This window comes from Salvelinus sp. IW2-2015, linkage group LG14 (assembly GCF_002910315.2).
Source record: "Salvelinus sp. IW2-2015 linkage group LG14, ASM291031v2, whole genome shotgun sequence".
NCBI lineage: Eukaryota > Metazoa > Chordata > Actinopteri > Salmoniformes > Salmonidae > Salvelinus > Salvelinus sp. IW2-2015.
Genome location: NC_036854.1, coordinates 32257360 through 32280014, shown reverse-complemented (window position 1 = coordinate 32280014; position 22655 = coordinate 32257360). Strand labels below are relative to the sequence as shown.

The 22655-nt window shown below is 43.9% G+C and overlaps 2 protein-coding genes across 4 annotated transcripts; one reads left to right on the top strand and one right to left on the bottom strand.

Annotated features, from left to right (window-relative positions):
* The first annotated feature begins 350 nt into the window (after positions 1–350).
* Positions 351–9837, top strand: LOC111972853 (tumor necrosis factor ligand superfamily member 10). Of its 2 annotated transcripts, none has more exons than XM_023999974.2 (6): positions 351–1274; positions 2650–2790; positions 4503–4548; positions 5828–5944; positions 8635–8879; positions 9041–9837. In XM_023999974.2, exons 1-6 carry the CDS (start codon positions 1158–1160, stop codon positions 9248–9250), a joined length of 876 nt encoding a protein of 291 aa, XP_023855742.1. In that variant the 5' UTR covers positions 351–1157; the 3' UTR covers positions 9251–9837. The 2 variants fall into 2 exon arrangements, with proteins under 2 accessions (XP_023855742.1, XP_023855741.1); XM_023999973.2 differs by having other exon boundaries at positions 4503–4572.
* Positions 9838–11316: 1479 nt separating this feature from the next.
* On the bottom strand, positions 11317–21772 carry LOC111972850 (E3 ubiquitin-protein ligase MSL2). 2 transcript variants are annotated; one of them, XM_023999972.3, is made up of 3 exons: positions 21696–21772; positions 12540–13885; positions 11317–12438 (listed from the first exon to the last, which is right to left on the bottom strand). In XM_023999972.3, the coding sequence occupies exons 2-3, from the start codon at positions 13803–13805 to the stop codon at positions 12127–12129; spliced, it is 1578 nt and encodes a 525-aa protein (XP_023855740.1). In that variant the 5' UTR covers positions 13806–13885; positions 21696–21772; the 3' UTR covers positions 11317–12126. The 2 variants fall into 2 exon arrangements, with proteins under 2 accessions (XP_023855740.1, XP_023855739.1); XM_023999971.2 differs by lacking the exon at positions 21696–21772 and adding an exon at positions 16751–18252.
* Positions 21773–22655: the final 883 nt, after the last annotated feature.

Here is a 22655-nt window from a genome sequence, read left to right as displayed (position 1 = left end):
ACTGTATTATTATTAGTAGTAGTAGTATAGTACTGTATATTATTTAGTAGTAGTATGTATTATTATTATATTAGTAATACAGTATTATTATTATTAGTAGTAGTACTGTATTTTTATTATTATATAGTAGTAGTAGTAGTACTGTATTATTATTATTATTAGTAGTACTGTATTTATTATGTATTATTAGTAGTAGTAGTACTGTATTTATTATATTATTAGTAGTACTGTATTATTATTAATTAGTAGTAGTACAGTATTATTATTTAAGTTAAGTTTAGTAGTACTGTATTATTAGTAGTAGTAGTAGTACAGTATTATTATTATTAGTAGTAGCATTAGTAGTTGAGTATTTTTAGAGGACAAAGTTGGGAAAGAACTGAAAAATTGGAGAGGGGGGAGGATTTGGGGAGTAAAAAAGTTATCTTGTGGTGTGTGTGTGTAACATCATAGATAAAGTGACTCCTGTCCAGCCACTCTCAGCAGGGATAATGATGATGACTCTATCACTCAGACCTCCCCATGTCCCCGAAACAGAGCTGGCTGGGAGAGGACACACACACACATTTCAACTGGAACTAATAAGAACAAGGAACTGACTGAACCCCCCCACACTCAGAATACCAAGTGAAACCGAATAAATCCGAGACTCTCAGGGGGACACGCATGCACGGAGCACAGATTGAGGCCAGATGTTTACAATACAGAAACTGAGAAACAAGATCCATTTATAAACCGAAAAGAATAATCCTGTTTTTCGTTTGGAATAGAACAATGGAATAATATAAACATTTATTATTGCCACGTAGCTATATGCAATGCCTACAGTGGTTGAATAGAAGGGCAGATGTATAGGCCTATAGAGTTAAGCCTAAATCTCTGTGATCAACAACAGATAGTCTATAGCAGACTGACTTCCAAGCCTAATAATAACTGCGTATCAGTGTTGGTTCAGCTTTAGCCAGAACCGAAATCTTCTCCATGACTCAAGTCATGTTTTTGTTCTTCATCGTGGCCTTGCCTGCTCCTCCCTCTCTTTCCCTCTCCCTCTCTCTTTCTGTGCGGGAGGAAGGGGGGCAGAAGTTATAGTTACTCTCGCCTCCGCTTTTGTTCTGAAACCGGAGCGTAGCAGAGCAGGGCGCGAGGCGGTGGTCGGTATGGCGGGAGGCTCGAGCGGCTTCACATTTCTCGGGGTTCTGCTGCTCGCGGCCATTCTGCTGCAGACCGTGGCCGTTACCGTCACCGTGCTCTACTTCACTAACGTCCTCAACACGGTAAGAACCAGGAAAGAAGGAGGGGTAGTATACAGACACTTACTATTGAAGTATATGAGGTCGCTTGATGTAGCTTGGGATTTGCACTTTTGGGACTATTCCATTGGCCCCATTGTTTCGGGCAAACAAAGTCTGTAGGCCAACGTTGAAAGCATTTGAAATGTATTTGACCCAGGTTTGATACGGGCTGTTTGTGCTTATGCGATGTTGTCTTGCGCAGTGCCTATTCAGTTGGAGAAAGTAGGTTTTCTCAAATAAAGCTTTTGCAGGAAAACGTGTTGCCTTGCAAGTTAATTACCTGAGTTGTTTGTTTAATGTTAAATAATGTTTTTTATTGTGTTATTGACTGTACGTTTGTTTATGTGTAACTCTGTGTTGTTTTTGTGTCGCACTGCTTTGCTTCATTTTGGCCAGGTCGCGGTTGTAAATTAGAACTTGTTTTCAACTGGCCTARCTGGTTAAATAAAGGTGGAAAAATAATAATATTGTAATAAAAATTGCCTATGTGTGCACTGCAGAGAACGCTCAGTGCATTCTGTAAAATAAAGAGTGTTTGTGTGTTGTAGTGCTGTGCTGGGATACAAGGAAGTTCTGTGTAGAGAACTGCAAAAGGCTGGCTGCAAGAACCAAAACTCAGACTATTGATATGCCAATTTTCCAGCTTGATTGTTTGCTTATTGTTTCACCTTATTTTTGCAGGGAAAGTTTAGTGCGTTCTCAAGTGCATTGTTCAAGTGCTAGTGAAACTGTAAATTATTGACTTTTTGTTAGGCCTTTTGTGGTATCCTCTCCTGCAGCTGTGCTCTATTTTTATGACATGTTTTATCTTCTCTTTCTCTCTGCATTGTTGGAAATGGACCTGTAAGGAAGCATTTCACTGTTAGTCTACACCCGTTGTCTATGAAGCATGTGACAAATGCAGTTTGATTTGATTGTACTTTAGTAACCTGGAATATTTCCATAATGATTGAGCAACAATGCTGACTCTCCCTCTGCTTCCCTATACTCCCCCCTCTCTCTCCCTCCCCCTAGCACTCCCCCAGCTCTCTTTCCTCTGTCCCTCTCCAGTTCTCTCTGTCTGTCTCTCAGTGATTGTCATCAGTGTTTGTGGATGTTAATCATTCCTAACCTGTATACAGTAGGAAACTGAAACCTAAAATATATATACAGAGGAATGTTACTTATAAAGACTTTAGACAGTCACTCCATTTGAACATGGCATTATTAGTTTCATTACAGTGTAAAAGGGAGGCCCTGAAGTAAACTACAGTTTGTTTCTCAACTCCGGTTCCCCAAGTACACCCAACGACAATACACATTGTGTTATGTAGGAGGTGTGTATTATTGAAATGAAATGTGTGTGTGTGTTATTCAGATGAAGGAGACATTTGCAAGGAGCAGTGTGTCTTGTCTGACACGGTCTGACCTCAGAGGGGGGTACGTGCGCTCCCCGACCGAGGGGAGAGGAGACCCCTGCTGGCAGGTCACACAGCAACTACACACCCTCATAGAGAAGGTAACACACACACACACACACATACACACACACACATATCCTCATCGAGTAGGTATCTGCCTCGCACGGGGCCCAGGTCTTCCAGGAGGGCTCCCGAGTGGTGCAGCGGTCTAAGGCACTGCATCTCAGTGCTAGAGGTGTCACTACAGACCATGGTTCAATTCCAGGCTGTATCACAACCAGACGTGATTGGGAGTCCCATAGGGCGGCGCACAATTGGCCCAGCGTCGTTAGGGTTTGGCCGGGGTAGGCCGTCATTGTAAATAAGAATTTGTTCTTAACTGACTTGCCTAGCTAAATAAAATAAAAAGGACAGAGGTGCTCCCTATGGAATTTACCATTAACCACAGATTTAGGATCAGATTATTCTCCCTTAATCCTAATTTTAAAGGTCCAATGCAACCATTTTTATATCAATATCAAATCATTTCTGGGTAACAAGTAAGTACTGTATGTACTATTACAGAGATTTTCATAAAAATGGTCAAAAAGAAACAAAAGTAGCTTTTTAACAAAAACGATTTCTCAAGGAAGAATTTAGCTAAGACTGCCTGGGATTGGTCTGCCTGGGAGGGGAAAACTAGCTGTTATTGGCAAAGAGGTTTGGAACTCTCTTTGTTATTGGTCTAATTTACCGCCTAGTAATGTCACCAAGCTAGCCAAAACTCCACCCATGCAAAATATGCTGATTAGAAAGTCCTGTGTACACTGGACAACATGTAAATTGTTGGTCCCATGTTTCATGAGCTCAAATAAAAAAAATCCCAAACAAATTTGTTTACATCCTTATTAGTGAGCATTTCTACTTTTCCAAGAATATCCATCCAGCTCACAGGTGTGGCATATCAAGAAGCTGATTAAACGGCATGATCATTACACAGGTGCACCTTGTGCTGGGAACAATAAAAGGCTACTTTAAAATGTGCAGTTTTGTAACACAACACTAAAGTCTCAAGTTTTGAGGGAGTGTGCAATTGGCATGCTGACTGCAGGAATGTCCAACAGAGCTGTTTTCACAATTTTGTTACTTTCTCTACCATAAGCTACCTCCAATGTAATAAAGCCCTTTTGTGGGGAAAAACTAATTCTGGTTGGCTGGACCTGGCTCCCCAGTGGTTGGGCCTATACCCTCCCAGGCCAACCCATGGCTGCACCCCTGCCCAGTCATGTGAAATCCATAGATTAGGGCCTAATGCATTTATTTAAATTGACTGATTTTCTTACATGAACTGTYACTCAGTAAAATCTTTGAAATTGTCGCATGTTGTGTTTATATTTTTGTTCAGTATAGATTGTATTTTCTACCAGGATCTATCAGGTAATAACACTGATCATTTTTCACACTTTTACAGTGTTAGTTTCATCAGCTSTTGTACAATATGCTACAAAACACAGGAAAAAACAAAATTTTGACTGCCCTGGGCCTTTAACCATTAGGGGGGAAACGCAAAACTGACCTAATATCAGCAACTTCACTCCCCTCAGCAGAGTTTCAGACATACAATGGGGTCTTTATGGTGCAGTCTGGGATGGGATCCGCTGTGGTTTAATCAGCACTGGAATGTACTCACCTGGCCAGAGACACACAGACTCCATACACACACACACAGTTTGTGCAATACTGTTTTGTGCTTTTATTTGAAATGTGTTAAACAAATTGCCTCTATCTTATCCTTATCTCTCTCTCTTTGTCTCTATCTGTGTCTCTCCAGTCTCTGTTTCAGCGATATCAGAGGGAGATCTCCTCAGCAGTTAGAGGTGAGATACACTACATGACCAAAAGTAAGTGGTCACCAGCTTGTCAAACATCTCAATTAAAAATGTATGGGGATTAATAAAGGAGTTGGTCCCCCCTTTGCTGCTATAACAGCCTCCACTCTTCTGGGAAGGCTGCGGAGATTTGCTTCCATTCAGCCACAAGAGCATTAGTGAGGTTGGGCTCTGATGTTGGGCGATTAGGCCTGGCTCGCAGTCAGCATTCCAATTCATCCCAAAGGTGTTCGATGGGGTTGAGGTCAGGGCTCTGTGCAGGCCAGTCAAGTTCTTCCACACCGATCTCGACAAACCATTTCTGTATGCACAGGGAAAGGGCCATCCCCAAACTGTTGCCACAAAGTTGGAAGCACAGAATCGTGTAGAATGTCATTGTATGCTGTAGCGTTAAGATTTCCCTTCACTGGAACTAAGAGGTCAACCCCGAACCATGAAAAACAGKCTCAAACTTTACAGTTGGCACTATGCATTAGGGCAGGTAACGTTCTCCTGGCATCCGCCAAACCCAGATTTGTCCTTCAGACTGCCTGATGGTAAAGTGTGATTCATCACTCCAGAGAACACGGCGAGCTTTACACCACTCCAGTTGACGCTAGGCATTGCGCATGGTGATCTTAGGCTTGTGTGCAGCTGCTCGGCCATGGAAACAAATTTCATGAAGCTCCCAAAGAACAATTATTGTGCTGACGTTACTTCCAGAGGCAGTTTGGAACCCGTAGTGAGTGTTGCAACCGAGGACAGATGATGTTTATGCGTTACGCGCTTCAGCACTCTCCGGTCCTGTGAGCTTGTGTGGCCTACCACTTTACAGCTGAGCTGTTGTTGCTCCTAGACGTTTCCACTTACAATAACAGCACTTACAGTTGACCAGGGAAGCTTTAACAGGGCAGAAATTAGACGAACTGACTTGTTGGAAAGGTGGCATCCTATGACGGTGCACGTTAAAAGTCACTGAGCTCTTCAGTAAGGTCATTATACTGCCAATGTTTCTCTATGGAGATTGCATGGCGGTGAGCTCGATTTTATACACCTGTCAGCAAGGGTGTGGCTGAAATAGCTGAATCCACAAATTTTAAGGGGTGTCCTCATACTTTTGTGTATATATAGTGTAAGTACCTGTCTGACCTATATAACTAAGTCATACAACTGGAGCAAAACAGCACCTTGTTCCCTGTGTCTATTTTACAAGTTCTATGCTGTTATCACTGACTGATGACCACACTAACTGATAACAACTAACTGATGTTCTGTCTCTCTCTGTCAGACGAGATGTCCAGGGTGTTGCCCTCACTGGCAATGGAGGACCAGGCTTCTTCTCGCCCCAAAGTTGCCGCCCACGTCACTGGCAGCTTCGCTCCCAAAGCAGCGAGGGAGGGAGGAGGTGAGACATGTTTTAGTATACACCCTTCAATTACAATAGAGACACTATGTGTGTGTGTGTGGGTGTGTGTGTATGACCCTTTGAAGACTGATGATGAGTGTTAGATGAACGCAGGTTAGACTTTGGGGGCATGTGGCTAACACTTGTGTGTGCTTCAGGTGTGTGTGTGTACACCACAGTGAGGGGAGAGCTTCAAAGTGATTACAAAAACTCAGAAAAACGTCCTCTCACGTCCTCTCACTGTCAACTGCGTTTATTTTCAGCAAACTTAACATMTGTAAATATTTGTATGAACATAAAATTCAACAACTGAGACAAACTGAACAAGTTCCACAGACGTGACTAACAGAAATGGAATAATGTGTCCCTGAACAAAGGGGGGTCAAAATCAAAAGTAACAGTCAGTATCTGGTGTGGCCACCANTTCCACAGACGTGACTAACAGAAATGGAATAATGTGTCCCTGAACAAAGGGGGGTCAAAATCAAAAGTAACAGTCAGTATCTGGTGTGGCCACCATTACTGCAGTGCATCTCCTCTTCATGGACTGCACCAGATTTGCCAGTTCTTGCTGTGAGATGTTACCCCACTCTTCCACCAAGGCACCTGCAAGTTCCCGGACATTTCTGGGGGGAATGTGCTCACCCTCTGATCCAACACGTCCCAGACGTGCTCAATGGGATTGAGATCCGGGCTCTTCGCTGGGCATGGCAGAACACTGACATTCCTGTCTTGCAGGAAATCACGCACAGAACGAGCAGTGTTGGCATTGTCATGCTGGAGGGTCATATCAGAATGAGCCTGCAGGAAGGGTACCACATGAGGGAGGAGGATGTATTCCCTGTAACGCACAGCGTTGAGATTGCCTGCATTGACAACAAGCTCAGTCCGATGATGCTGTGACACACCGCCCCAGACCATGACGAACCCTCCACCTCCAAATCGATCCCATTCCAGAGTACAGGCCTCGGTGTAACGCTCATTCCTTCGACGATAAACGCGAATCCGACCATTTGGTGAAACAAAACCAGTGAAGAGCACTTTTTTGCCAGTCCTGTCTGGTCCAGCAATGGTGGGTTTGTGCCCATAGGCGACGTTGTTGCCAGTGATGTCTGGTGAGGACCTGCCTTACAACAGGCCTACAAGCCAGTCCAGCCTCTCTCAGCCTATTGCGGACAGTCTGAGCACTGATGGAGGGATTGTGCGTTCCTGGTGTAACTCGGGCAGTTGTTGTTGCCATCCTGTACCTGTAGGTGTGATGTTCGGATGTACCGATCCTGTGCAGGTGTTGTTACACGTGGTCTGTCACTGCGAGGACGATCAGCTGTCCGTCCTGTCTCCCTGTAGCGCTGTCGTAGGCGTCTCACAGTACGGATATTGCAATTTATTTCCCTGGCCACATCTGCAATCCTCATGCCTCCTTGCAGCATGCCTAAGGCTCATTCACGCAGATGAGCAGGGACCCTGGGCATTTTTCTTTTGGTGTTTTTCAGAGTCAGTAGAAAGGCCTCTTTAGTGTCCTAATTTTTCATAACTGTGACCTTAATTGCCTACCGTCTGTAAGCTGTTAGTGTCTTAACAACCGTTCCACAGGTGCAATTTCATTAATTATTTATGGTTCATTGACAAAGCATGGGAAACAGTGTTTAAACCCTTTACAATGAAAATCTGTGAAGTTATTTGGATTTTTACGAATTATCTTTGAAAGACAGGGTTCTGAAAAAGGGTTGTTTCTTTTTTTGCTGAGTTTATATCACTACAGTAACTGGTAATATATGCAGTATATCTGTCCCATGTGAGCTCTATGGCATCTTAGAGCAGCACACTTTCCATAATACAGTAGGTATTTAGGGGATTGAGGCAACATATGTCCGCAGACTGTTCAATTCTTAACCTATTCTATTCTGTCTTAAGACCCAGCCCTGTCTACTGTATGCAAGAGGGTTTATTGTCTTCTCAGGAAATCAGCCTTCTCTGTGTTGCTCTTGACACCACCATTCTGTCACACACGTCTGTGAAGCAGAGGTTCTGTTGTGATAACATCCTGTAGCTCTATCTGATTAGATGTTAACTTTACAGTAATGCTATTGGTTAACAACTCAGCTTTTGAATCCAAACAATCAGATGTTTATAAAGGAGTCTCAGATTCATTGACTCTTTCTCTTTGTTCCTGATCTGCTCTGGTGAGATACACTCTCACGCTTTCTTTCTCCACCCCAGGGACTCTTGGGGCATGGCCTTTCAGGCTATGACTTCTCTCTCTTTCCATGGATTCTTTGTATCCCTCTCTCTGATCATTCCCAGATTAATAATGCCTTGTAACTTAAGTTTATGCCTTATGTGAATTCATTCATTACAAAGTTATGAAATATCTGCCTTTGATAATATCAACTCTCAAACCTTTCTTGATAAACAATTTATGTAACTCAACAATAGTCCTGTTTACCCATTGCTAAATCATCTTTATGGAGTCAGATAAATATTTTAATACTTTGATCATATTAATTGCATAGTCTTATTATGGGTCACATGTGAGGTATGCATATATATTTATATATCAAATATTACTTCACTACAGCTGTTCTATATTATTCTTAACTGATTCTATTCTGTCTTAAGACCCAGCCCTGTCTAAGTCCTGACCCTTGACCCTGCCTACTAACGCCTGTCTCCTTCCTGTCTGGCCACAGGTTCTCCCGGGCGGCGTGTGCAGGGGCAGAAGATCTCGTGGTGGGAGGGGCATAAAGGGCTGGCATTCCTTCAGGACGTTCGATTGATTGATGGGGAGCTGGTGGTGCCTTGCCCAGGACTCTACTATATCTATGCCCAGACCTACTTCAGACACACCCACCCTGGGGGAGAGGAGGGGGAGGAAGACGTGGAAGAGGAGAGGGAGCAGAGGGGGAGGCCCATGTTGCAGTATGTTTATAAGAAAGTGAGTTCACAGGGCCAGGGTCATGTTCAGGGGGCTTGTAGACATGAAACAAGAAAATGGTTTGAAATGAAGGTGCCATCTGAACTTGTTCTATACGTTTTTCCAGTTTCAACAGTTATATCTTACTGTATAGTGGTGGTGCTGTATGCCCCCTCTTCCAGGTGTCTTCCTATCCGGTACCCATCCTGCTGATGAAGACCAGCCGTACCTCCTGCTGGTCCCGGGACTCCCAGTTCTCTCTGCACTCCGCCCACCAGGGAGGGCTGTTCCCATTGGCCACCGGGGACCGCCTCCTCGTCACCGTTAGCAACGCCTCCGCCATCGACATGGATGAGAGGAGCAGCTTTTTCGGGGCTGTCCTGGTCAGCTAGTGGTCAGGAGTTAGTCTATATGGTGGCTTGGGGCTAACGGACACCAGCATTCTCACTGTTTGGGAGCCATATGTGTGTGTGTACTGACAGACAGATATTCTGAGAGCTGTGTGTGAGTATGTGTGTTTGTATGCATGCATGGGTGTGTGTGTGTGGGTGTACAGATGTACAAAGCTTTAAGCTCTGTGACTGCTAGGCTGAACATGCGAGGAGGCGTGAGCAGAGCTGGTGTGGTTATCCTATTATCTTCCACCCTGGTGCCGATGGCCTAGCCTTCCCTCATGGCTCATCCAATTAGCTGTGTCCGAAGCCAGCAGGCCTGTGCTGATTAGATGAAAAGCAGATGAGTGGTGTGAGGTCGTGGGCCAATGTCTGCTTTAGAACTTCAGGACAACTGACCGACAATGAATCAGTGAGGGGATGATTGTGGATAACTGTCTTACTGCTCTTTTCATATTAAAAGGATGAGTGTCTCTTTTTCCTGTTTTTTTTACTCTCAGAGATGGGTTTTAATGTAAAATTTGAATGTAGGGTGTTTTTGTGTTGTGAGTCTGTGTTATAACTGTAAATACATTGAATGTACGTTGCTTGATTGTAGACTTTTACATTCTTAACACAACCCCAAGCTCTCACCTGAGCAACATTGCCTGCAACCACATGTTCAATTCAGCACTTTTTCACTTTTGTTTCAGTTTAAATGTTTCAGGCCATGACCCAGGAGGCCCTACTGTAGCCCAGGCCCACCGTTGCTATTGGAACCAGTGCTAGGACATGGGTAATGTTGAGGACTTTACAAAAATATTTCTTGATTCTCCCACCGACAGACAGAAGGTGGACTGATATAGATGTATCTGTAGATACAAACAGACAAGTATGCAGTGAGACAGAGGGAGAGGGGTCTGGACAGGGTTGTCAGTTTAGCTGCTTCAATAGAGGAGAATTATCTGCAGATGTTTTGGGGGAAGAATTGTTTTCACAGCCCATACAATCATGACTCCAGATAGTGTTTGTGTGGGCTGTGGAGGTGACGGTTACCATGGAGACTCACACTAAATCTTTCATCAATATGAATCAGACTCATGCACGAGTCCAACTGCTCTCATGTTCATGTAGAATTAGCCTGGTTGCTGTCTCTTTTCAGCTATTTCATTCCACTTCTTGTACTCTGTGTAATTTGCCAAAGAGGGGCATACTCTTTTGGTAAATGACATGTGTGGCAAGTAGTGGAATGCTAGCTAAAATGACTAGTAGTCTGACCAATGTAGAACGGAATCTGTCTAAGTATGTGTGTACAATAAAGACACTGTCCAAATGAAAAGGATGCACTCTAATCATTTCTCAACACAAGTAGGCTACCATAGCTGCTTTGACAGCAGGTAGTCTAGCGTTGGGCCAGAATCCCAGAGCCAACTAGGACAGAAAAATCTGTCAACATGCCCTTGAGCAAGATACTTAATCCTAATTGCTTCTGMAAATTGCTCTGGAAAAGAATGTCTGCTAAATGGTGGAAAGATGTTTGTTTTTTGTTGAAAATCTGGTACTGTATAGTATTAGGCTACCATAGCTGTATAGTAGTCACCGTTGAAAGCATCCAGAGGGTAGTCTTTCAGTACCAGTCTAGCACAACAAAACAGCTGGGTCAAGGCTGTCTGTTATGGGTGAACATTACATCATGTACCTCCTGGTAACAAGCTTACAGCTTCTGCTGCCACCATGTGGGTTGTGCATGTAGTGTCTATCACTAAACATCGCAAACTAGTGTTGATACTGAAGACTGCAGCTGACTCAACAGAACCAGAGGGTCATACCAAAAATATTTATGGCGCGTTCACATGTTAGTCGGGAACTTAAACTCTGAAATGTCCAACTTGCTACCTGGTTGTAGATATAGTTGAAAACTTAATTACCGACATGCTTAATATTCTGTGACTATCAACAGTGGACTAATGAAACAATTTCCTTTAAGTAATGTTAAGTAATTTGTACAAAGTGAATTGTGATTATCTTATTGGACTTGAAATAGTCTGATATGATTTCAGTTTGAGTGTGGAAAAGAGAGACACAACTTAGGTTTTGATTTTCTTTTTTGTGGAAATATGTTACACTTATATTACAGGTTTTTAAATGCCCAGAGGGAAAATGAAACCAAAGGACAGTTGGAGACAGCAGAAACTAGCACTAACAGGACAGCGACATAATTTAGACAGAACCGTCCACACTGGATCTGATAGGCTGGCAGCTGGAGTGGGTGTGGCCAACTGCTACCTAGGTTAGGTGACCTCCAATAAATACTGCAAATGTTTGTTGTTAATGTAACTTATAAAATATATCATAAAATGTCCTTTTAAATGGAATTTGATAAGTTCTGTGTACAAAAACAAAAAGTTCATAAATTACAGCCAGTCTATGGATGTCTGTCTGTGTCTGAGTCCTGCAAACCCAGGGCCAGCCTCAAACAACACCATATTACCCATCTAGTGGACTGAGGCCCTGACCAATAATAGTGCACTATCTAGGGAATAGGATGCCATTTGGGACACTCACTTTTCACTGAACCACCCCTCCCTCTGACAAACAGTGCGACAAGTCCATCTCAGGCCGAAACGTCATGCCCTACACATCACTGATAGTACAAAACAAAACTTCTAACCCTCACAAAATGAAATCTCTGAACATACAGTAACGATATCCCTCTTCCTCCATCATCAGTACGTAAGACCAAAAGCACGTTCCGGGCGCTGGCTGGACAGTGTGCATGTGTCTCTTAGTCACACTTCCTCTCCCGCCCGTCACAGTAGCTGCCTTATTCTTAACCCCGCCCCTCCAGGTCCCTCTTCACAGCCCATTGGTCAATAATGTCTGAGGAGGACATGTCTTCAACAGTCGAACCTCATGTCCAGCGAATCATCAAACCCCCTGTCCTCATGTCCCGCCCCCACACTGGACAGGAAGGACACTCCCGTCACCCCAGACGCTCCTGTTGCCGTGGTGATGAGCTGGTTGCCATGTGGGGTGTTGCTGGTTGCCGGGCTGCGCAGGGCTGCAGCGGTGATGGAGGTGAGGTTGATGCCGAGTGTGAGCCGCGTCTGTTCTAGAGCCTTCTCTGGAACCGCAAACGCCTCCAGCTTCTTCTCCCCATTTGCCATGTAGGAGTTCTGGCAGCCGCGGCAGATACAGTCCAGGCATGCCTTGGAGGAGAAATATTAATATTATAATTTACATGAACTACATGTGGACAGGGGAACAATGTCATTTCAGACCAAGCCATAGTAAATCTTTAGTAACTCACCTTGCGGTTGGAGTAGCAGGGGCAGCGCTGCCCTCTGCAGGTGAGAACAGAGGGGTTCTGAGTGGCTCTCCCACACTTACAGCCCTTCTTCTCCACCGGCTTCTTGTATAGGGGCTTGGAGGGGCTGGGTGGGTGGGAGAGAGGGTGAGCATGGCCGTGGGGGTGGGGTGGAAGGCGGTCACGGGGCTGGGCGCGGGGCTTGGGGACTCCCTGCCTGGCCTTGGAGTAGGCCTTCTTAGGGCCCCCGTGGTGCTCCAGGCTCTTCTTCAGGCCCTTGGATGACACCAGCATTGTCTTTCCCAACTTTGGAGGCCCTCCGTTGGGCACGGGTGCCAGGTGAGGCGGGGTGATGGCGGAGTGAAGTTTGGGCTCCCGTTTGACAGTGGCGGATGGGTTGGGGAGGTGAGAGGCGTTGGTGGTGCTCAGGGGTGAGCCTCTGAGGATGCTGGCGATGGGGAGGGGCTGCACCTTCTCACTGTCGCTCTCAGAGCGTGAACGCTTGCGGTGGCAGCGAGGGGGTAGGCGGGAGAGAACAGGGATGGGCTGGGGGAGAGGCAGAGGAAGTCTAGGGATGTTCTCTGGGGGGAGGGAGGGGGTGAGGCAAGGGGAGTCACGGGTAGGATGGCAGTATGATCCGTTGTGGGGGGGAACAGAGGGAAAGTCTGGCTGGGGGTCAGGCGGTTCAGGTTCGGGCTCCAGGGTCCTAAGAACCTCCTCCACGCTCAACAACAACGTATCTCCGCCATGTTTATTAAGCTCCTCCCCAAATGTGCTGATGTCACAAAGTCCCACCTCCCCACTACCTAACATGCCAACACACACAGGTAGCTCCTCCCCCAAGCTCTCCTGCTTCAGAACACCTCCCCCTGTAGCTAAGGTAACAGGTGGTGGCACATCCTGATTGGTCAGGCCGTTACAGTCATGCAGCCCATTAACCCCGCCCACAGGGCTAAGGCCCTCCTCCTGGCTCTCCTCTTCAGCCAGAGCCTCATCAGGTCTGAGGCCAGACGTTGAGGGGGCCGTCGGGGGAGACTGGCTCGCAGTGTCCTCCCATTCCTGCCCGCTTTCGGCCAATGAAAGGCCCTCATTAAGAATGGCGAGGAGGTCGGGCGAATCGCTGGCTGCAKTGGCGATGTGAGGGGCGAGAGGTGATTGGGCGATGTAGAGGCAGAGTTTCCTGTAGCAGTGAACCAATAAGGAGAGCTGCCTGTTCTCCTGGAAGCGGGAGTAGTCTTTACACCAGGAACAGGACGGCTTGAGCAGCATCCTCTGGCCCTTACAGCCCCGACACACATAGTGCTGGCACTGGGAGTTAGTGGGCGCTATGGGGTCCTGCAGCAGGTTACCTGGACAGAGACAGAGAATAATTAGATGTAATTTACGGCAAGACAACATTGACTTGTTGTCTTGCCGTTTATTCAACTGGGTAAGAACCATTGAGGGAAATCACTCCAGCGGCAGCATTATAACCGTCCATACAACATGACAACTCAAACCATAAACAGGAGCCATAATTATTCATAACAAGTCAATGATATGAAGCTTAGCAGTGGACTGATGAGTATTGAGGTGGGCTATATATAAAAGTGATTAATTAAATTGCTGTTCAGCTCTGAATATTCAACTCTAATGCAATGAGCACAACACCAAAGCAACAGCATATTAATTAAGTGTAATGACTTTAAATCATAAAGGTTTAAATGAACCCCTTTGCCATCTTAATATACCGAACAAAAATATAAACGAAACATGCAACAATTTCAAAGATTTTACTGAGTCACAGTTCATATAAGGAAATCAGTCAATTGAAACAAATTAGGCTCTAATCTATGGATTTCTTTGGATTCCACATAAGTGGGCTGGGGTGCAGCCATGGTTGGGCCTTGGAAGGCATAGGCCCACCCACTTGGCAGCCAGGACCAACCACTTGGGAGCCAGGCCCAGCCAATCAGAATGAGTTTTTCTCCACAAAAGTGCTTTATTACAGACATAAATACTCCTCATCTGTGGCATTGTGTTGTGTGACAAAACTGCACATTTTAAAGTAGCCTTTTATTGTACCCAGCACAAGGTGAACCTGTGCAATGATCATGCTGTTTAATCAGCTTCTTAATATGCCACACCTGTCAGGTGGATGGATTATCTTGGCAAAGGATAAATGCTCACTAACAAGGACGAAAACAAATGTGTGCATAATATTTGAGAGAAATACGCTTTTTGTGCGTATGGAACATTTCTGGGTTTTTTTTTCAGCCAATGAAACATGGGACCAACACTTTACATGTGCTTATATATTTTTGTTCTGTGTAGTTTAACATGGTTCAAGTTAGTAAGTGTAGAGGGTTCCTATTCTGTATGCTTATTTCAACCATTTATAAAAGGTAAAATTAAGAGGCAGCTCAAGACTGACTGCCTCTGCAAGGCTTGATGACAGCTGTGCTTTGAGAGCAGCTTCCTTAGCTACGCCGGTTGTTAGGGACGGCAGCTGAGAGAGGGGGCTTGCGGGAGGGATGAAGGGAGTTCCATTTATAAAGGACAACAAACATGCCTTAGATACAGGACAGACTAGGATGCATCCTCTACTCGTCACACACACAAAATTCATTAATATACTCTAAATTGAAAAAGTATCATGAAAGTGTGCGACAAAAAGTTTAAACAAGACTGCAGTTTTATGGCACCAAAAATCAAATGTACAGGTATCTGACAAAATAAAGGAAACACTTGAGTAAATGAGAGCTACAAAGTATATTGAAAGCAGGTGCTTCCACACAGGTGTGGTTCCTGGGTTAATGTAAATGATAACTTGTTCTCAACTGGCCTACCTGGTTAAATAAAAATAAAATAATAATAAATTCGACAATTAACATACCATCATGCATAGGGTAATGTATAAAAACGCCAGGATGCCATTATTTTGTCTACCCACAGGGCACGAGTGGTCACTGAATGGTTTGATGTAAACCATATAACATCTCAACCCAATTGAACACTTACGGGATATTAAGGAGCAGCGCCTTAGTGTTTCCACCACCATCAACAAGACACCAAACTATGGAATTTCTCGTGGAAGAGGGTGTTGCATCCTTCCAATAGAGTTCAAGATGCCACTTTATATAATGTTTACATACCCTATATTACTCAACTCATATGTATATACTGTACTCTATACCATCTTGCCTATGCCGTTCGGCCAGCACTCATCCATATATTTATATGTACATATTCTTATTCATTCCTTTACACTTGTGTGTATAAGGTAGATGTTGTGAAATTGTTAGATTACTTGTTAGATATTACTGCATGGTCGGAACTAGAAGCACAAGCATTTCGCTACACTCGCATTTACATCTGCTAAGCACGTATGTGACCAATAAAATTTGATTTGAAGATACTTGTAGAATATATGCCACGGTGCATATATTCATCGGCCCAACGCCCTATTAAGATACTGTTGGCGTTTGCTTTATTTTGGCAGTTACCCGAGTCGCTGCCTACACACAACAAAATACGTATTCTACTATGCACCTGTCAAAGTAAACATTGCGTGTGAGGACTGGAGTAACAGGGGAAAACATCACCCCATTGAATGAACATCATACTCATTAATAATTTGTAACAGTGACGGGTAAGGCTATATCTATGCTTAGGCAACCGTTCCAAATAATACAAAAAGGAGAAAACACACAGCACTAGTATTCTTTACCGCGCATCTGCTCCGCACTGGGGGGTTAATCTAGAGATGAATTTTTAAAGACTGCGCACACAGGATGGATGCTTAATGAATGTATACATCTTTGCTGGGGGGGGGGGCACACTCCTCTTCTGCCTACATGCACCTGTCTGAAAGTGATTTAGTTACATATGGAGGTGGAGAAGGGAGGTTAGCTAGCTATGATGAATGCGGAAATGTAACTAACCAGTGCAATAGCTAACTTGTTAACTAACTCATGCAAACAAACCGGTCAAATTAGCCACCCTGGATCAGTGTGTATAGCTATGAGATACATTTTATTGGATCATAGTGAAATGTGCAGTAGCTAGCTTGCGAAGCTAGACAGCTCTACGCCATCGGCTAAATAGTTGCTCCGACATTCAATAGAAATGGGGGTGTGTCATGGCGGGGAGAGCTAGGCTAGTTAGCTATTGCAGCTAGCTGGATATCTACAGGGGAACCGAGGCTGTTAAAATAATAATACCAGTGCACCTACCACACACGAGGCAGGACAGCGACTGGCGGAAGAACGGGAGCAGCTTGTAGAGCTCCGCCAGGGCCCGTGGGTCGCGAGGGTCGCACTGCAGCACCGAACGACACGCGGACACGTACAGTGTGGTCGCATTCACCGGGTTCATCTCAACAGCCAAGAGACAGAAACATCCAGTCCGAGAAAAAAGCAAAACAAACGCACAGGTCCGACCTCAACGAAAGTCCCGTGGCTCCCGTTAAGCGGGGATGGGGCTCGCGACTCTCTTTTTGTCCGTTTTATTATTGGCCAAAGGAGGCYGGGAGCAGGCGAGCTGTGTCGAGGGCATAGATGGGTGATGTAGTTAGCTGCTAACTTAGTTTAGCTTGACACCAGCACTATTTTGGCTAAGATATATGATATGCACCAAATAGGCAAATTGATGTGTGATGCAGCAAATCACAACTACAAAACACACACACATGAAGTATATGATCTGGTAGTACGGGTTGAACATTACATTACTGTGTTCATAATCACAACCAATCCATCTTTAAGACTATCGCTTTCCCCTTTTCCACGGCACAAAATATGCCCAAATGATCATCATGGCACAAAAAGAAAACTGTAAATCCCATTAATAGCATAGCTAGCTATATAAAAATAAATCTGGAACAATTTTTTTTCCAAAATTGAATTAATTCATCAAAGTCCGTTCACATGTCTTCCACGAAATCCYTGGTGCGAGCAGAACTCGCTGGTTATTCGACAACAATACAGTCACTGGTGTGGTCGGTGGCGCTCTTTCTCCTTCTCCGGCCTCCAATTATACACTGCTAGACACCTTCGTACCAAATTCAAAAAAAGCTGCTTTGTTAATGTTAATAGTTAGAACTTATTCGTTCATTCTCCCTCCTTCCACCATCCTTATTCGCAGTTTTATTATTCGCATTCTTAGCTAAAGTTGGCTCCTCTCCTTTTGGCCTGCATATTCGGGGCACATAGGCAGGGATAGCTAATGTTAGCGAGCAACACAGATTCTGTTGTTGTCTGTGGTTCATGGCGGCTACGCCGCGAAAACAAAACAGGCCGTCTTGGCTCCTGCTAGCGCACTGAGCTAAAGGTAAAGCCAGTTAACGCAGGATAGCTAATAAGAGGGGGTATACTGGAAGAGGTAGCGGAGATGGAAAGATAGTGTGGAAACCTTTGTTGAAGTAAAATAAGCGCCCGTGAGAGCACCGGAGTATATTTACGCCAGCCGCGCCAGTTTGGAGCGGCGGCATCAGGAACAAAAATAGGCCGCTTTTCCTGTTTTTGGAGTTAGTCCCTCGTTTTTTACCACCTCTCCGGTTGGGTATGAGCAGAAAAGCAGTCGGTGTTACGAAGTCCTCTGTCGGCGTTCGAAGAACACTCCGGTGTATAATTGGAGTAGCTAATATTGGAATAGGTTTGTGTAGCCTGCTGCTATCGCTAGCCGCGGAGGTTCTTCTCCCCTCCCTTTTCCTCCCCCGTCCGTAGGCAATCAAACAGGGGGCGCTGTTGCTCACATCTCGCGAGAATACAATTCAAACTGGTTCCCTTGGTTACATAAATGTTCTCTCAAGTCAATATATTATATTGACATGGAAAGTGAACACTTACATTGTCAAAGTAAACACATACCAAAGATGGTCAAAGACAGGAATATAGTAGATTGTAATCAAGCAATAATAATGAGGGTAGTAATCATATTAATAGCAATTGCAACAAATAATTAAAGCTGTAAGCAGCAWTTTWTTTWWTTTTTATTTAACCTTAATCTAACTAGGCAATGCCAGGGTTCAAGCTGTTCGCCCAATGTGCCACAATCAGGACAAATCGGACACATTTTGGACCATATCTAATGATGTTGACTATTTTAAACGCCTTCTTCTCGAGAACAGCTGGACTCGATCTGCACCAAATTTAGTACATTCCCTTTACAGTAAGGTGACCAGATTTCTGAAATTAAAACCGGGGACATTTCCAGTTTGGCGGTCAATATATCATTAAAATATCAAATGTTATTATCTATGAAATAAAAAAGGGGGACAATTCCGGTTTCATGTATTTAGTCTAACGGGCACACTGTGATAGAGAAAACAACTATATTACAGAAACACTACAGACAAGACAGAACTGTCCGATCTGAACAGCCATTCAGTGGTCCTGGTAGTCTGGGTAGAATAAGAGCAGAAGAGAACATGAGCAAAATTGAATAAAAAAATAGACAATAGTATATGTGAAATACTTAACATAATAAAGAAATAAGATGATGAGATTGGTAACTACATAATATACTTATACCAACCTAATCTGTATATTTCTCAGAAGAATGTATCTTCTTCACGATTGCTATGTCTTTGGCCAGCTTCTCCATGAACTCCTGGCAGAGGAGGTTGAAGTTTGTCTTCACAATAAGCATGGCCTTGATGGTAGGAACAGTGAACCTATTTATTGCTGCTGTCCATATATCATTCATTTGGGAGAACACTCTCTCGACTGGTGCACTACTTCCAGGTAAGCACATGACAACAGACACTAATCTAGCCAGGTTAGTGTGTGGGATGTTGTTCTCTTTGAAGTGGGTAACCACCGTGCTCCATCTCTGACTAAGCCGTGTCTCAGATGTTTTCCATTCTTCAAGCGATCCTCTCTTTAGGACCTTTTGCTGGCCAGTAACCTCGTCAAACAATGCATCCTCATTGATGGTCACATTGGGGCATTTTTCCTGCAGTGTGGCTGCTGCCTTCTGGATCTCTTCACGCTGAGGTTGCCTTTTTAAAAGGAGAAAATGTAAATCTTTTCGATTATCTGTGTGCTTTCCCCCCATGCTTGCAAGTAGTTCACAGTCGTAGTGAAGAATGATTGGGATGTTTTGAGAAAGCTCTCTTTAGACATTGCTCCATTTTCCTCTAGCTCGCTCAGAAGTCCTCTGACCAAAACTGGAATGAAGTTGTCATCATGTCTTGCAGTCAATTTTGCCTCAATGTTTCTCAGAATTGCAGCTGACTCCACAGCACAGCGGTCCTGGCCTTCAAGCATCTTGATCGTGTCACTGAATACGGTCAAGTTTCCATGGACGTAGTCCAGCCAAAGTTCAGTCAGTGGATCTTCGAACATTGTTCTCAGGACAACAGGGCATTTGTCTTCAGAAATAAAAAAGGATTTCAATGGCACATACCTTTTCAGCACTCTTTCTAGAGCATGGAGCATGGACAGCCAGCGAACATTTCTGTGTCCTAAAATGTTATGGTACTCCTGGCCAACAAACTCACAAAAGCTCTTCAGTCTTTCTACTCCAAAGGTGAAAATATGAAAATATCTTTGTGAGCAGGTACTCAACATCAAGGGGAATCATATCCAAAGCTGTTCTGGCCGTGTTATGAATGATGTGGGCAGGACAACCTAAGCTAATCGCCTCCCGCTGCAGAGCATTTTTAACTTTGGTATGGACATTGACCCTCCCCATCCTATTCAGTCCTCCAAAGTTGGTATTGGTGTTGTCGGCAGAGAATGCCACGACTTTGTTTTCCAGGTTACATTTTTAGATGACCACCAGGACCTCAGCTGCAATCTCCTCTGCTGTTTCTCCTTTCAATTCAACAAAATKAAGCAGGTTTGTTTCCACAGATGTGTTGCCATCATATATCTTACAATATCTGACTAGTATTGGCAGCAGCTTTACATGTCCATGATTGGACGCATCAATGGACAGGGACACAAATTCAACCTGGTCTAGGTCCTGTGTTACCAAAGTAGTTACCCATGGTGTAAACACGTTACTCACTATGGCTTCACATTTTGTCCTAGCACATGTACACTTCGGCTCATAAAGCTTCCGTGTCAGTTGTGCTGTGCAGCCCAGAGATCTGTAACTATGATTATGTTGCATAGTGTGGTATGCAAAGACATCCATCCTGCACAGCTAAATCATATTCTTCTTGGGAAGGCTCTACCTTCTTGAAGAATGTGGTGACAGAGGGCATACCAACACAGGCAATCAGAGAGGCTTTATGCTTTTTCGTCTGTTGATGTTCTACCACTACCGTTCTTCCCCCGCTGCCAATTGAAAAAGAGGAATTACAAAGGGTGCAGTTAACCATTCTATCGTCTTGACATGTGCGTATAAATGGACATTCCCTCATGTTGTCATTAAAATGGTAAGAGCCATTGTACCTCCTCTGTCTGCTCTTCTTCACTCTCTTTGTGTCACTCTTCTTACTCTCTTAACTTTTTCTTCTCCTCCAATCTTTCTGCTCCTCCTTTCTTCACTCGTTTTCCTGCTCTTTCTTCCTTTCCTTCTCTTTACCTTTCCACCTCACTCTTCCACACTCTCCTCGCTTCACTCTTTTTACTCCCTTAATCTTTCCTTCTCCTTCTCCAATCTTTAATAATAAATAGTACACTATTATATAAAATACTTTGGTTAACAGATTCCCATTGCTTGCCTCATTTTTGTATTTTATCTCAAAAACATTGGTTGGAATAATAAATTGTCAGTCTCTGTAATAATATCTTTACCTTTCCTCTTCTCTCTCTTTCACTCTTCTTCCTATCCAGTTTTCCTCCTCTCCTTCCTCTCCACTCCCTAACAGTAATCATTATGCTAATGTTATCCATGAAAATGTCAAAATATATTTTCACACTACTTATTATAATGCCAAACTATTTAAATTGTAATCTACAAATAAATACTCTCATAATTAATTGTGCATTAATTTAATATAATCATATTTTCAAAATAGCCCGTCCACTGCATGTTTACATGTGAATGTATTTTAACCTAGCTACCATGACAGTAACTAGCTAACCTAACTAGATAACTTAGTCGACATAGCTAATGTTAGCTAGCATAACCTATTTAAAACCTTATAAAGCAGATCATCTATCTATATAATAAATTGTGACATTATAACATCATTAGCTGGTATCTCAAATGATTGTAACTTACCTGGCTTGACGTTTGTGGTGATGTTGTGGATTCACTTGACACTTGTTAGCTTCTGGCTGAGTTTTCCACAGCAGTTTTCTCTAAAACTAGCGCAAGCAAGTAGTTAGAAGAAGAAGAGTGAATGAAGCTGATATAGCTAGCAGCCCCCTCTGCTGGACAAAACAAGCACAACGCGATTGAGACGTCAACCGGTAGACTCTGCTGTCCGGTCTTTCTTGCCACGTAAAATATAATTTCACTTTGCAGTCTGTTTTTAACGCACAGTTAAAAACAGGGACATTTCCGGGGACAGGCCACCAAAAATGGGGACTGTCCCCGGAAAACGGGGACGTCTGGTCACCCTACTTTACAGTGCCTTCGTAAAGTATTCAGACCCCTTGACATTTTGTTACGTTACAGCCTTAATCTAAAATGTATAAAAATATATATATATCCTCATCAATCCACACACACAATAACCCATAATGACAACGCAAAAACAGGTTTAAAGAAACTTTCCCCCCCCCCAAAAGATACCTTATTTACATAAGTATTCATACCCTTTGCTATTAGACTCGAATTTGACCTCAGGTTCATCCTGTTTCCACTGATCATCCTTGAGATGTTTCTACAACTTGATTGGAGTCCACCTGTTGTAAATTCAATTGATTGGACATGATTTGGAAAGGCACACACCTGTCGACATAAGGCCCTACAGTTGACAGTACAAGTCAGAGCAAAAACCAAGCCATGAGGTCGAAGAAATTGTCCGTAGAGCTCTGAAACAGGATTGTGTCGAGGCACAGATCTGGGGAAGGGTACCAAAACATTTCTGCAGCATTGAAGGTCCCCAAGAACACAGTGGCTTCCATTATTCTTCATTGGAAGAAGTTAAGAACCACCAAGACTCTTCCTGGAGCTGGCCGCCCGGCCAAACTGAGCAATCTGGAGAGAAGGGCCTTGGTCAGGGAGGTGACCAAG

Coding starts and splice junctions, on each gene's coding strand:
- LOC111972853 (XM_023999973.2), top strand. CDS start 1,158: ATGGCGGGAGGCTCGAGCGGCTTCACATTTCTCGGGGTTCTGCTGCTC. Junction 1,275..2,649: donor TCACTAACGTCCTCAACACG/GTAAGAACCAGG, acceptor TGTGTTATTCAG/ATGAAGGAGACATTTGCAAG. Junction 2,791..4,502: donor TACACACCCTCATAGAGAAG/GTAACACACACA, acceptor GTGTCTCTCCAG/TCTCTGTTTCAGCGATATCA.